Source organism: Podarcis cretensis (assembly GCF_951804945.1).
Source record: "Podarcis cretensis genome assembly, chromosome: 3".
Lineage (NCBI taxonomy): Eukaryota > Metazoa > Chordata > Lepidosauria > Squamata > Lacertidae > Podarcis > Podarcis cretensis.
Genome location: NC_137172.1, coordinates 28,607,298 through 28,623,451, shown reverse-complemented (window position 1 = coordinate 28,623,451; position 16,154 = coordinate 28,607,298). Strand labels below are relative to the sequence as shown.

General features: G+C 41.9%; 1 protein-coding gene across 1 annotated transcript in view; it reads left to right on the top strand.

Moving 5' to 3' along the window:
- USH2A (usherin) overlaps positions 1-16,154 on the top strand; it is a 446,098-nt gene that overhangs the window by 165,610 nt on the left and 264,334 nt on the right. Inside the window, exons 31-32 of the mRNA XM_079968364.1 lie at positions 1,995-2,108; positions 7,215-7,376. Of these exons, the coding sequence (XP_079824490.1) occupies positions 1,995-2,108; positions 7,215-7,376 (276 nt within the window). The remainder of the gene's footprint in view (positions 1-1,994; positions 2,109-7,214; positions 7,377-16,154) is intronic.

Below are 16,154 nucleotides of genomic sequence, written 5' to 3'. Positions count from 1 at the left end.
GTGGCCGACTCTGGGGTTGCGGCGCTCATCTCACTTTATTGGCCGAGGGAGCCGGCGTTTGTCCGCAGACAGCTTCCGGGTCATGAGGCCAGCGTGTCTAAGCTGCTTCTGGCAAACCAGAGCAGCACACAGAAACGTCGTTTACCTTCCCGCCGGAGCAGTACCTATTTATCTACTTGTGCTTCGTGCTTTCGAACTGCTAGGTTGGCAGGAGCAGGGACCGAGCAACGGGAGCTCACCCCGTCGCGGGGATTCAAACCGCGACCTTCTGATCAGCAAGCCCTAGGCTCTGTGGTTTAACCCACAGCACCACCCGCATCCCCTTAGCATGCTATGCTATCTCTAAATGTGGATGGAGCCGGTAGATGTGGTAAGTGCATAGGGGAAGGCCTACAGCTCAGGGCTAAAGCCTCTGCTCTGCATGCAGATGGTCACAGTCTTTTAGGTTTCAACCCCTGGCATCTCCAGGTAGGGCTGGGAGAGACCCCTGCCTGAAATCCTGGAAAGCCCCTGCCAGTCAGTGTAGACAAAATCAAGGAACATGGAACTTGCTATAAGGTAGCTTCCTATGTACCTAAATATGGTGTGATATTTATCCATAAAATTTGTGGGCCGCTTTTCAGCTCAGATGTCATGCGTGTACACAAACATGTCTATTTAAACCTCAGTGGCTGCTTTTGGGAGAGTGGAGAGCAATTCTGGTTTTGCACCGGTCATTTGGCCCAGAGCGTAGCAGCTAAGAGACTGATAGAGAAAGTGCAACCCCAATTGTGATGCTGGAGGGGGTTGAAATGAGCAGATGCAGCCCTCTTGCTGGGCTGGGCTGTTGCAGAGGCCCCTGTGGACAGAATGAGGCTGAGTGGATCAAATTGAAAAATTAGTTTACTTTAGTCTGAAAAGGACATAAGTGAGAAGTGAAAATGCTCCAGTAGCCCATAAAATCTGGACAAATAATTGTAACTAATTAATTTCCCCCAATTCTTTCCTATGGTTATTAGACTTGCCAAACTGAATTGTGCCTGAAGCAAAAGTTGGAGGCAATATGGCTTCTTCTTTGGACAAAATATTCACATCAATTTTTAGAGAAGTGGGGGGGGGGAGGGATTTAGATGGGCTGGGAGGTTGGGTTGCATAACCCTAGATTGCCCCTGAATTTAACCTAAAGCAAAAATATTGAATCAGGCATTATAAATCAATAGGTAAAATCAATGCGTGAATGGGGGATTGGGACTGGATCCACCAGTCGTGGCCCTGACCTCCACATATCGATTATTCCTTCTGCACAAAATCTGCATCAATAGGTTCTGGACTAAAGTAGATATTTTGAATGCAATTAACACACACATTTTGCTTATGCAAGTAGCTGCCACAGTGATAGCCTCCAAGTCTTGCAGGTGGGCAAGGAAAGCTTGACTCTATTTCTCCTAGCTGTGATCCTGACCAACATTCCTCTCCCAAATGTCTGTTTGCATTTCAAGCGAAATTCCCCTCCCCCCCCCATCCCAAGACCTTGCTTAGACTTTCCTGTGGCTGATGTTTACATAACAAAAACGATACATGTTAATTACATTCATGCAATTAATGTCACGTCTAATTTCTGTGTGTGCAATCTGCATCCTTTTAAAATGCAGGGTACCGATAGTGTACACAGAATCAGATGTACTGACCGGTTAACACAGGGAGGTCAGGGATGAGGCCACTGGGCACTATCTTGATTCTCTTTCCATGTGTTAAGTTTCAGAATTTCTAAATAGGGTAAAGATTAAATCGGAACATCCGATTTGAGCAAAACCTCTGAGAAATCTCCGGGGAAGTTTTACAGCAAGGCTATCAATATTTCTCAGATGAGACTCGACCTGTCCCTGTCTATTGTAAACATATGATGTACAACTAGATTCACTATTGTGCTAAATTATCTTAGGGCATACCTTAATGTTCTGTGATCCTTGCATATTGTACACACCTCCACAAAGCATTGCTTATTTCTTTTGCAGGCACCCTGACAGGCTTGCAGCCCTTTGCAAAGTATGCTGTAACCCTAACGGCCTGCACTTTGGCTGGCTGTACTGAGAGCTCGCATGCCTTGAACATCTCCACTCCACAAGAAGGTAAAGTAATTTCAAAGGTCTTGACTTCCACATTTCAGTCATGAATAATAAAATAGGAGAGGAGCTAAATGCTGCAAAGCCATTTGCTGGAAAACCCCAACCTAATTTGATGACAAAGTGCATTGCCAGACCATAATTGCTCCATTTTTTGGGGGGTGCTAAAATGAATCAAACTCCATACCCTTTAATGACATGCATCTTTAATAGCTGTAATGCAGATTAATGGGCTTTTTAATTGCTGTTACATTGTTCATGCAAGAGCCTTGTCATTAATATGAAGCATCTGAAAGATTAATGAAAGCTTCCTCATTTTACTATGGCTCAGAAGTAAATCTAGAGACAGTCTGACTAAAAAGAATTGATTGTATGGCACAGTATGAAATTGAGAATCAAATGGTTGATTTCCATGGTCTCTTTTAACTGCTAAACACCAGCACAGGCAACAATTATTTCAGCCTGATGGAACCTCAAAATGCCAATTGGGCCGTTTATTAATCTGTTGTACTTGAAACTTAAAAGTTGCAAGCATAAATTATCATTTCTGAAGTTGGTATTAAGCTCAAGAGCAGCAAGAAAGAGATAATATGTTCTGGTTTTGCTTTTAGAGACTAACTCAGTAACTTCTGTGTATCAATTACAGTACTGAGGAAAGGGTTCTCAAAAGATTTGCAGGATATTTATCTTAAACATAAAAGAAAATAACTTGAGCCAGATTGTAAAATTACACCAGTCCATAGCTTTCCCCATGAAATCAAAATTGCTTGTTTTCTTGATGGCAAATTTATGCTACCATAACAGAAAGAAGGACCTGGCCCTAATATTGTTTCAAAGAAGGCCTATAAGTTAACACAACCTTCTTTGTTTCATGTATGGATGATTTTCTTTTAAGAATTTACCTTCATAAAAGTTTACCATCAAGTGATGCAGTAGCAGAAGGTGATGCTGACATCCTAAGGAGACAAAGTTCACACCCCAGGCTGTTCATATCTAGAACAACAGACGGTAGAATTTCCTCACATTCACTTTTACCTCCTAATCTGCCATAATAGATCATTCACTCTTATCACCCTAGATAGCTGCCTAATAATTTTAGAATCTGCATACTCAAAAGAAGTGTGGCTCATCTCTTTTCTCTAAATTGTTGCTTCTGAGTTGGAGTTGGAATTGTTATTGCTGGCATTCATCTGTCTCGAGAAACTCATCGGGTAGGCTTAAAGTGAAACTCCTCCCCTGCTAGCAAAAAAATGCAACCCTCCAAATTTATTTTACCTATTTTTATTTTATTCAAAGATTTATATTCCACCCTTGAAATAAAATTTACCAGGTCATCTTATACAACTCTGAATTAAAATACTAAAATACAAAGTTGCAAGAACAAAGCCCCAAAAACAAAAACAAAATTCTGGGTTAAAGACTTTGGTTATAAAGCTTTGTAGAATAAAAGTTTTGCCTAGTGCCAGAAAGATAACAATGTAGGTGAATAGGGTGCTCTATAGGCGGTGTGCCACCACCGAAAAGGCTCTATCTGTGCTTTCTACCTGCCACAATTCATTTGAAGCAGGAACCCAGATATCCTCCAACCATGACCTCAGTGTACCTTCAGAAGTAATCTACAAGTGGTTGCATGCTAGTTGTGGGTAGGTGTGGCATAAGCAAGCAGTGGGCGTGGCCATAGCCCAAAATGGGTGGGGCCACCCATTCCTCCCTCTCTCTCTCCTCCCTCTCCCTGTCTGACACCCCCAGAGGTTTTAACTGATTGATTGCAGGTGGTTTTGAATTTATTTATTTATTTCAGCAAATTATATACTGCTTAATTATAATTGTCTTGGTGCAGTGTACAGTGAACTCAAATACAATAAAGATACAAATCAGTTAAAACCTATAAAATCAGAAATGACTTAAAATGGCTGCTGAACTAAAAAGGGCTTCAATATGCACTTCAACAAGGAAATGAGTCCAAGGCCACAAATTGCCCATGCCTGATGTACTGCCAAGGTGATATGGGACAAGGCAAAATGGGTTGCCAGTTCTTCCTCCTCGCAAATAGCCCCCCTTATTTTTGAGGGCCAGCATTGGGAGGTATGCCTTGGCTGGCAGACCTGCTGGCTCTCAGTAGGGGAAGGAGCTTGCAGTCTTTTCTAGAGAGGACTGTACACTCATGGCTTTTACAAGAGTGCTTTGCAGACAAAAATAAGGTGGTTTTTTTGCTTGCAAAAGGTGTGTGTCTGCTCCATTTGGGATTTGATTCATTCCAAATTATTTCTCGAGGTTTTGTGAGAATTCATAAGGAATGATCATGAACCTGCATGCATTCATTACAAGCATATCTGAGTGTAATCCATTTAACTCCAGCCATTCCCAAAAGTTGAATCAAAAGCCCAGTCAAGCCTGGGCAGTGTGTCTGGAGGTCCTGGGCTGTCCAGACACCAAGACCCCCCTCTTGACCTCACTGATGTGGTTCAAATGAAAGCAGAGCAATACATCTGGCACCAGCTTGGCTGCAGGAGTTGGCTGGAAGGAGGCGTACAATACGCCTTCCAACCATTTTAGGAACTCCATTCTGGATTTGTGTAGGATTTAGTGCATATGGTAATTCTCATGCAGACTGGCTTTTAGTTCCTTAATCATCACTATTTGTGCACTGTTTATATGAATCTATGCACAGATGCCAAGGGACGCAGGTGGCGCTGTGGGTTAAAGCCTCAGCGCCTAGGACTTGCCGATCGAAAGGTCGGCGGTTCGAATCCCTGCGGCGGGGTGCGCTCCCGCTGCTCGGTCCCAGCACCTGCCAACCTAGCAGTTCGAAAGCACCTCCGGGTGCAAGTAGATAAATAGGGACCGCTTACCAGCGGGAAGGTAAACGGCGTTTCCGTGTGCGGCTCTGGCTTGCCAGAGCAGTGATGTCACGCTGGCCACGTGACCCGGAAGTGTCTCCGGACAGCGCTGGCCCCTGGCCTCTTAAGTGAGATGGGCGCACAACCCCAGAGTCTGTCAAGACTGGCCCGTACGGGCAGGGGTACCTTTACCTTTACCTTTATGCACAGATGCCATTCACAAGCATCAGTTCTAGGTTACTTTGAAATGTATCTTTCTATTTATTTATGTATTTAAAATAATTTATATCCTGTTTTTTTTCTCTCCCTGAAGAGAACACTATAGCATACAATAAAGAGTAAAAAGCAATAAAATGTCTACTGAGATACTAAAGTCCCATTCCAAATCCCTAAATCCAGTTAGCATCTAGAGTCTTCTAAATGCAGTCACTGATATTTTAGTGAATTGATAAGTTAATGCTCTGCTACTATTTGTCAATGAAAATTAGATTATTTGTGGATGGCTTTGAAAAAAAAAACAAATTGCAAATACATAAATATGGAAGTCAAGCATTACCATGGACTTTACTAAATATAATAGTATCTGAGGACTTCTTTTGTAAAGCATTTAGCTCTTATTTTTATCTTCTAAATACTTGCAGTAGTGTAAACGAGCATTGTATAGGTGATTTGGAAAATAATCTCATTTATGCAGATGTATTGTCATGTATATAATGATTTTTTTGCTTCACAAAAAAATCAAATAAAGCCATGGGGAACATGTGTTTTATCCCTCAGAAGGATTGGACACAAAGTCAATGTAAGCAGTTTCTATTTTGGGATGCTCATGTTGCATGCATAGTAACAATCCACTGATGATACAGAAGAATGACAACAATCATACCCTCTAGCTTTCATCATTTCCCCATTGAACCATTCATCATTTAACATGCACATTGCCAACCAGTATTGGCTGATGCTATGCATAAGGCTTGTGAATGATCAGGCTGCACTTGGATCAACAAGCCTGTTCCACAGCTTAGAGCAATGACAGAAGATTGCAGAGACCCTCTCTGGCATTGATCAGAATGGAGTTCAGTGTAAATAGCTATGGCATTTAGGTTTTCTTTCATCCATTCTGACTGGATCAGGCCCTCCTTGCTTCTGCTTGAAGTCTTCTACTCAGAACTGAGTATGCAGATTGCTTAGCAGTATTTCTCATTCACATAATTATATTAATTATTTATTCTACACCAACTTTGTGTACTTGTCAAAATGGAAAAGCAGAAAGTACTGTACCATTGTACCTACCTGAACGGTAGTTTTCCTTGTCCAGTGTTGCATCGCTGGGTTGGGCTTACTTGTGTCTCTGGTGGACGACGGCAGGAGTACCTTTTACAGGAAAGAGGTTGACCCCATCTTCAGTTTTGTGTACTGGGGGGGGGGGGCAAGTGTAGCTGATCTCCCCTTGTCTCTAGAGCAATGGACCCACTATCTGGGAAATCCCTTCTCTCACAGATCATAGGAGAGGGAGCAGTTTGGCCCTCTTAGTTGTACCTGTAATGATCCTCTGGTACCAAAGCGATGGCAGCTGCAACTGCTGCTGCAAAGGGCTGATACAATTTCCTGGTTGGGGGTGGCAGCGATTGATGCCCATGCTTGTAGAGTTTCCAGGAGACTTTTTAGCATCCTAGCTGCTGCCAATCCCAGCTGTGATCCACTACTGTGGTCCACAACTATGATTATTGAAATCAAATAAACATTTTAGCTGGGTGGGAAAACCTTGGGAGAGCCTAGGGAAGCTGCCCGCTTCTCTGTCTTCCTAAGTCAGATGGTGGAGAAGGAGGGAAGGGGGAGAAATACTTAAAACTACTTTTTTTTAAGAAATAAAAAGACAGTGGCTTGTAAGAAGGCTAAAAAGTGAAATGAGAAAGAATAAAGTAAGCCAAGATGAAGAAATAAGAGGAGCCAAAGGGAATGTGATTGCTTTCTTGAAACAGGAGTGAAAAACTGAAGAGAGGGCAGCCAATTTCCTGACAAAGCTACTCCTGCCTTCGTCCTCTAGAGGTGCAAATAAGACCAACTCAGTGATGCTACACTGGCAAGCACAAATGGGGGTTTTGTTTTTTATTTTAAATACATTTTCAATATACGTTAATTTTATATTGTTAAGTTGTTGTCTTCAAAGTCTAAACAATTAGCTGCCATTGTCTTAAATTTTATTACAGATTTCAATGTAAAGTCTACTTTAGGTGTTATAAATTTTTCCTTCATTCCCCCCCCCCCCCGACAGCTCCACAAAATGTCCAGCCACCTACAGCGATTTCATTTCCCACATCTCTGTTCCTGAGTTGGGCTCCACCAAAAACACCAAATGGGATTATAACACAATATTATTTATACATGGATAATCAGCTTATTTATACTGGAAATGAAACAAAACATATTGTCAAAGGTGAGTTATTTTTCAGAGTCCTGTATGGAATACAAAGGAGAAGATATATTTTCACCTTGTGTTTGGCATTTTAGACTGATTACCCTTTCTGAATCAAGCATCAGGCAATGTGGAATACATATGTGCAGGATATTCAATTCCAGTCCTGCTTCCCCTGTTTTTCCACTACACCACTCCAATAGTCAGCCAGCATTAGTACTTTTGTATACCTTGGGCTTTCTCCTGGCTTGCTGATACCTTCACCACTTCTGCATGGATGATGCTGTTTTGCGTTCACAGAACTAGGATAATCACTGTTGTTATTTATGACATAGAACACTGTGGACTGGTTCACATAAGCCTGTTTGACCACAGTACCAAGGAGGTGACCTGCATGGCTGAATGAGCCATCACAAATCAGTTGCCATAGATTTTTATATTGGGGAAAGGCCTTTTATGTTGGTCACAAACTGAGTCAGTGGAAGCAGCTAGGTCAGTTTAAAATTTCCTACAGTGTATCATCAATGCTAGATTCACCAGCCCAGCCACTTGGCCCAGGAGGTGCTGGATAGTGGTCACTGCTAATGGGTTCTGCCAGGATGCTAGAGGTTTGGCAGCTGCCTGAGGACACAGGATACAGATGCACCTGCTCATACAATGTGGAAGGGTGCTTCCTACTACTCTCACTGCATTAGTCTGGTCTACAACACAGGACTGAACTATTAGTTGCACTGACTCACCACCCCGTTTTTATGGGAAATATGTGTGAATTGGCCAGAATCTAAATACTCTGGCTTAACTAGTTTGTGGGACAAAACGCAACTCATTTTCTGATGATACAGTTTCTTTAAATGTGTGGCATTTCTGCATTTTGAGTTAGTGCAGGAAAACTTAGAATGCATTCCGTTAAAATTTCTTGCCATGCACATCCCATAAGCTACTAGTGTGGTGGGTCACTTCTGACACTGAAAAATGAGCCCAGTTAGAGAACCCCCTGAAGGCTGTTGATGTATACTATAATAAATAGTGCACACTTTAAGTCAAACTTTTTCATTCTGTATTCAAAGGTAATGGATTTTCCGTAACCATAGTAACCTTGGTGTATTTCTAGATAAATACATGAGGTATATACATTTTGGTTTTATTTTTGAATATAAACTACCACATTATGTATTGCTAATAATATGAAAAATAGGATATAGGTTCGCATAATGACAGTTTAAACTAGTATGCATTTTTCTTCTGCAAAAAAATAAATATTTATCAAATGTATAGGTGCAATTAATATCCCCCCTCCAGGTTTTCCTATATTCTTGTAGTGTCGTTTATCTTTTGGAGCTTTTTCCCCCCCCAAGATCTCCATCAATCTTTTTTGTGTGTTCTCGTGTGTGTGCTGTCTCATTCTTCGGTTTCTAAGAATTTGGAATACAGACTGGTGGTAATATTATCATAAAAAGCATTATTAAAAGATCTGCGGGGAAAATGTTCTGTGATGCAGTTTGAGGACGATACAATTTATATATTTATAATTTTATGCCACTTTTCTGTGAAACAGGTGAAAATGCTTTTGCGGTAAGACTAGGCAAGCTAGTAGTAATTCTTGTGAGATATCAGCAAAAAATTCAATGCCAGGAATCTCAATAACTACTTTAGGTGTTTCCCAAGGGCTTAGAAATGCCCAGTGGAATTAAATAAAAACTTTCCCCCTTTAAACAGCGCAAACCACAGTACTGTATCACAAACCACTTTGAAATGCTCATGCATATCCAAGAGACTTACCATGATATAGTATACGTAGCTATTCGAGAAACTCAAAGCTAAACCCTTGTGGGTCATGTGGAACTAGTTGTACAGTTCTTTGGACTCAGGCCACTGTGACTAAAGAACTGAATCTAGGAGGATGTAAGAAACAAACAAACTATCTAGACTTGTTGCTGGCGTGCAAGCGGTGACAGAAGCAAGAAGCAATAACTATAGTGTCTGTTCCTCTTATCATCTCCCGGGGTGGTGGTGACTGGGCAGTTTGAACCCAAAGCGATGGGACAAATGTATAGGGAGCAGAGCAGTTACAGCAGCAATGAGGAGGTAGCCCCATGTGGAGGTCGGGTCCTATTAAAGGCATCTTTCTCAATGACCCCCCAAATCCTGGGGCTGACACTGGTTGTCCAGGTTAACTTTAATTGCTTTGAGTTTAGCCAAGCTCATTCTCAGGAGGAAAAAAAAAAAGATCATTCTTAGGCTCCCAGGTGAGCTGTTTGTTGAAGATTTATCCTAATTTGTTAGCTCAAAGTTTGTGTGGAGGCTAGATGACCGACTCTTTATTGAGCGTTCATTCTTGTTTGTTTTGGGAAGGGGGATATTAAATGATGTCGCATCAAGCTTTATCCCACACTTTCCAGTGCATACCCCATCACTTTCCTTATCGTTGAAACCTCCCGTATTTTTCATGGGCTGTGTGTTTTTTGTGCAAGAACTCCAAATCAGCTTGAATTATGCAGCTAAATTTACTGGTATGTGTATCCCATCTGGAAACAGTGGCAGCCTAGAAGCACCCTGAGCCAATCCAAATCATGCATTTCGATCTCAGCCATCACATGAGTAGCAATGCAGCTTCTCAATGATGAAAAGGCCATCAAGGGAGAAGAAGGGGAAAAAACTGTGGCCAAATCCAACTGTAATCCTATGTGTGCTTTCCTGGGAGTAAACTCATATTGAGTTCAGTGAGACTTTCTTTGGAGGAAATATTTATGGGGCTGAACTCCAGTGCAGAAGGCTGGTTGTTGTTGTGTCAGATACATTATTTTGCATTATGAAACTGGGGGAGCCAAGCATGAATACACTAATAAGGTAAAGGACTACTTTGCATGTGTTTCAAATTAATGCATAGTTTAGATTGGGCATGTGCCGTAGAAATGATAGCCCATTTACACACACCTCAAATTCATCATTTGGATGAATTCATACAAATACACCTTGATTTTGAAAGGTGTTGTTATGACAACTAACACCAGAGTATACCATATTTCCTTGAGTCTAACGTGCCATTGAATCTAATGCGCACCTCACTTTTCAGAACCTTGAAACCAAAAAAAGTATTTGCTGGCGAATGTAAATGTGCCATCGAATCTAATGTGCACCTTAATTTTCGCAGTGTAATTTGGCCAAAAAAGGTGAGCATTAGATTTGAGTAAATACGGTATTGTTACATGCCACCCCAATCTCTGCCATGCAGTAGCAAGCTTCCAGGGATTCCAGTTGTGTATTCAGGGAATGGTGGAGGCTGTAGCGTTTTAAGATATTTGGTTTATTTTACACCCATATACACCTGGATCTGCACAGAGAGGAAGAGTCCTTGCTTCTCCCACAACTTCAGCCAGCTTGAATCCAATGCAGCCACACATGCTCTCCAGTCTCTTGGTTGCAGCCTCTCCAGTCAGCAGCCAAGATAGTTCTTGCCTTGGTTATACTCCTCCTTCCCAGCACACCCCTCATCAAAACCCAAACCTCCTTCCTGTTACCTTTGTCATCATGTTTCAAAACCTTTCTGCAAAAGTCATTTCTTTCCCAAGGCAGCATGCCCCCTATCACTTTGGCAACCTGCCAATTCTCCTCTCTCTGTCCACTCCACAGAGCCGGGGTGTGTGGGGGGGAAGGACAATGTCCCTGAATGCCCCAGTATTGTTTCTTAAGGTCTCTGCACTTAACTAGCCTGGCCAGGCATGAGCCAGCTCAGGGATTCCTTGTCTGACACAGTTCTGCAGCTTGCATTTCCCCTCCTATCCCAAATATTAGGTAGATTCTGAAATTAATTTCTTAGGTTTAGAGGGTTCCTCCCACAAACTTATAACTACAATATGTAGAAAGAACATCATGCATGTGTTCACAATGCACCATACAACCTTCCCTTTTTATTGCTTAAGGTTTGTGAGAATGATAAGAAACTAAATCACCACTAACACCCCACCATTACAATGGGTTGATTATGCTGGGTTTATGGAATAATCAAGCATCTCACTTAGAGTTATAATGCAAACATAAGATGGCATAGTCTGACTGACAACAGTGACATCGCCATTGATCGGTGCTGAGTGTCATTAATTCTACAGATCTGGGATGCAGATTCAGCATGCCCGAAATCAAAGGGCAAATCGGGCTAGCTGAGTTTGGCATATCAGTGTTTTAGCTTGAAAACAGATGGATTTAGGCCATTTACTTGGTGTAACATTATGGGGATCAGTAGAGAAGAGGCGTATGTCTATTTGTGGCTGTCTGCTGTATCACTTCCTCTAGCCATGCATTTGGGCAGTGTTAAATAAAATCTCCTTATTTAAAATCCTTTTAAATAGTGTTTAAATATTTCCTGCTGATACAATCTGCTAAAGTGGTTATCCTTGCAGCAGATTTCAGTTAACCTTGTCGCAGATACTAAGCCCAAAGCTTCGTTGACTTTTAGGGGCCTTGATTATGGAGCAAAACCTAATGGTGTTATTATAAGACCACAGCTGGACAAGCTTCTGGAGTCCCTTGTCCTTTGATCAGATTTCGGTAACATAATGATCCAGGGGAGAACACACACACTGTCTGTGCCTCGACTGCTGAGCACTTGGCTACGAGGAAAACACTTTCTAAAAATAAGCACAGAGATAATGACACAAAAAGGTTTTACCAAAAATCTAGCAAAAACCTTTGTCAGAACATTCACAACCATATGGTGGTAAGAAAAGGCAACTTCATATATTGGTTACAGCTCTGGATTATGACACTATTGTGTTTTTGTTGTACATTTATAATGATTATCGTATTTTTCGCTCTATAAGACGCACCAGACCACAAGACGCACCTAGTTTTTGGAGGAGGAAAACAAGAAAAAAAATATTCTGAATTTCAGAAGCCAAAACAGCAAGAGGGATCGCTGCGCAGTGAAAGCAGCAATCCCTCTTGCTGTTCTGGCTTCTGGGATAGCTGCGCAGACTGCATTCGCTCCATAAGACGCACACACATTTCCCCTTACTTTTTAGGAGGGAAAAAGTGAGTCTTATAGAGCAAAAAATACGGTATTTGTGAGGCACTTAGATCATAATCTGGAAAAACCAGTACTGTATAGAAATAATGATGACTAGGGTTTAAGGAGGAATCTGTTTTAGCAGTTTTATGCACAGCATTTGGTGATTCCAGCTTGACAGAGCTTTGGAATGGTCATATTTATTGAAATACAATAAGAAATCAAACAATGAGAGCAGGTGACCTTACTCATTGTGTAAAAGGGGAAGCATCCCTCTCACATCGCCTGGGTAGCTCAACTGTTGCATACAGTGACTTCCTAAGCTAAGATTGGGCGTACTTCTCCCACCTTGCCTTGGGGTATGTGGTGGCTGAACATGTACAAAGTGGTCTTGCAGCAGAACATTTCCCCTATTGTACCTGCCCAGCCCTATGGACACTCCAGACCACTCCCAATCTTGTAGCTGTAGGTGATGACTGTGGTCTGGCCACAACCCTGTAATACCCTACGGAGGCATACTATGGCCTTAATTTGTTCTCCTGTCCCACACCAAATGCCAGTGCAACCATCCTTCAGGTAAGGGATCAGGGTGGAGCAAATTTGGTCCCACTAACGGCTATCCATCAGCCTAATCTACTTTATGGAGTTCTTTGAAGGTAAAATGGAATAACCCATGTAAATATATTACTTCTCTTCACCAAAGTGTGCTTGCAACAATGGTAGCAAGAAGGTGGAAGGAAGATTATTTCTGAGGCTCGTGAGAAATGCTGGGCTTCATCTGTCTCTTTATGTCAGAGGTTTTCAATCTTTTTGAGTCCATGGCTCGCTTGAACAACTACATTCTTTCCTCCGCGGGGAAACACACTCTGAGCCTCAAAAGTCCAGTTATGTTACCCCTTGCCTGCAGAGGTGGCAGTTCCTTGTGCCTTTTCGAACACCCTCCTTTGTGGAGTGTTCCCTCAGCCTCCACTCCACTCTCCTCTCCTTGGGAGTGCTCTGGGCTCTGAGCCAGCACCCCGTCCCCAAAGAGAGGTGCTTCCTGATGCCACTCCACAGGGACCTGGGAAGAGGATGCCCCCAGCCTTAGTAGATTGACAGAGACTGATTGAAGGTGAAGTCATCAACTCACTCGCCTTGAATGGGCACTGCCGGGCCTGCATAATGGAAAGGCTGCCCTTTGGCTCCAGACACTTGGTTCTCAGGCAAGCATTGCACACAACAAGCAGAAGAAAGGCCAGCACAGTGCCTGCCTTCTTGTCCAGCCTCCCACTTGTCTGTCTGTTCCCAACAGCAAGGATTGGCTGGGCTCCCTTACCCACTTGCTTGCTTATGAGGCCACCTCAGCTCAGCATCCACTGGCCAGCTCCAGAGGAACCATTCACCTGGGGAGCTTGTAGTCAGGGCCATTGCAACACAGCCATGCAAGCCTATGGGAGGCAGAGATGCAAGAGGGCATCAGAAGAGGGAGGGGAGACCAGTGTTGTATCCCTGAGCATCATTCAAGGCACCCCAGGGTGCCATGGCACACTGGTTGAAAGCCATTGCTTTATGTTGTTACGGTATAGCATTGCAACCAGAATTTAAACAATGTCTCAGCAGCTATAGAAACTCTAAAGCAGGATACTGAGGCTAAACTGGGGAAACCTAGATGCTTTTACATGCATTTGCTTTTAGCAGGAATTTACATATCTATTTTAATTATGTTTTCAGTTATGCCACTCTAAGGTTTTAAGCAACATGTTGCTTTTAACCTGCTTTAACAAGCTCTTTTAAGCTTCAGATTCTATTTAAAAATGAACCATTCTAAAAATTGAATTTCCATGGTAGGGTCTTTCTGTAGTTTCTTTTACATTTCCTGGAATCAAAAGCATTGCATTAATTAGTTTGCACAGTAAGCAACAACTTGCAGAGTAGATGATCCTAGAATTACTGGGCAGTGGCTAATGCTGTAAAACAGAGTGTTGTACTGGGAAGTGGGAATGTAAACTGGAAATGAAGAATTGTGTTTGAAGGAAAATAATGTTGTCAGTGTAGATATTACAGGCACTGTGTAATATATAGATATTACAAGAACTGTGACCTATATAGCAGGATAATTATTGTTGGCTGGCTGTTAACCCCTGGGCTGTAACTGAACATTACAGGTGTATCACATCAAATACACCTGCTGCACTGGGGACTCTACCTGGTCTAGGATGGTAATGAATGATGGCAACACAACCAGTGGATGTAGTAGAGACCCAAAAGCGATATTTTATTATTGTCCTCTAAAGATTTAACATTTAACAGTATTCTCCTCTGAGGCACACGGGGAATAATATTACACATTATATGGAAGTTTCCACTTGCTGAAGGACGCAAATCACCCTTGAAGCCATTGGAAGTGTTAGCTGTTTCTGGAGGGAACCTGAGCCATTCTCTGCTACCATGAAGTTACTGGAAATTGTGCAACTGAATTGAGAAGCAGGGTCATTCATATGCCATGTCTAAATTTCTCATTTGGCTCTACTAGAACATGTCCTATGCATTCTCTCTCATTAAGCAACAGAATATACTGTGGTATAATAGTATTACAGAGGTATGTTAACCAAGCATTAGCTGGCTATCTTCTTTCCCATCCTTTAGAAAAAATATATGTGTTCATAAGTATTAACTATCCAAGGCTCAAGCTACATTTAGAAGAGTTCCATTATTCTTCCTTCTGTATTTTTTAAATGTTTGAGTAGAAAATCTGCTTTAAATGGAAATAATAAAGTAAAGTAGGAATTGCAGAGTTAATAAAATACCAAGCTCTTGGGTCTTTAATATCTGCATAGTGTCCACGTCATGGTGAATGTGCTAGGTTGGACATAAGGCATTGCAACTGGGACCTATAAAGAATGTGATGACCGGGCCCTTAAAGGGTATGGTTCCTAGTCCTTTCACTCCAGGTCACTTGCCAGTTTAAATCCTCAGCAGGTCACACACTCCTGGGAAATTATACTTTTCTTAGATATTGACAGCATGATTCAAGGTTGCTATTTTTATCAGGCAAAAAACTTAAAGTACTTTGACGTTCAAAAGCATTCTAAACTAAGCCTGTGCCATTTTCAAATTTACAATTACATTTTGAAATTTACAAGCAGAAATGTTGTAAGATATTAGACCCACCAGTATTTTGATTCTATTGAGGGGGGAAAAAGAAAAGCATTCTCACTCAGAACTATAATTTTCTTCATAAATGAAAACTGAGGCCAGGAAAGGCAAGACCTTTATTTCCTGCTATGTGGAATATAGCTGGCTGATGAGAGCAGCTGAATATCAGCTTGGTTTCTGGTAAGGGATCAATATAGCAACTGTCCAGCAAGAAGAGTACCCACTTAGCCTTATTAAGTGGCAACAAAGAACATAGCACAGGCAGTTTTGCATGCCACGAGATTCAAGGTATATACGCTTTGATAATATACCAGCATGCCTAAATCTGGATGCTGGGGGAAAACGCTTCTTAGTTTGATTATATGTTCAGAGACAGTGAGGGCAGGATCTAAACAGCTGCTTCAGGTGAGGACAAAGGCTTTGCACACAGTGGGATTTTGATTGTTTTTCTTTGAAGCCCAAAGTGGTTTGCAAGTCAACACAGGAACGCAATTTAGTCCAAGATGCACACTCTGCTTTGGCATGTGGAACTAGTAGCATGGCTGCTGCCATGGATCCCACCCAGAATGTTAGAGAAGTATCCTCATATTTTGAAAACCTGCTGGTTTACATTTAAAAGCAGAGATGAGAAACTTTGGCCCTCCAGATGTATGAACTGCAGA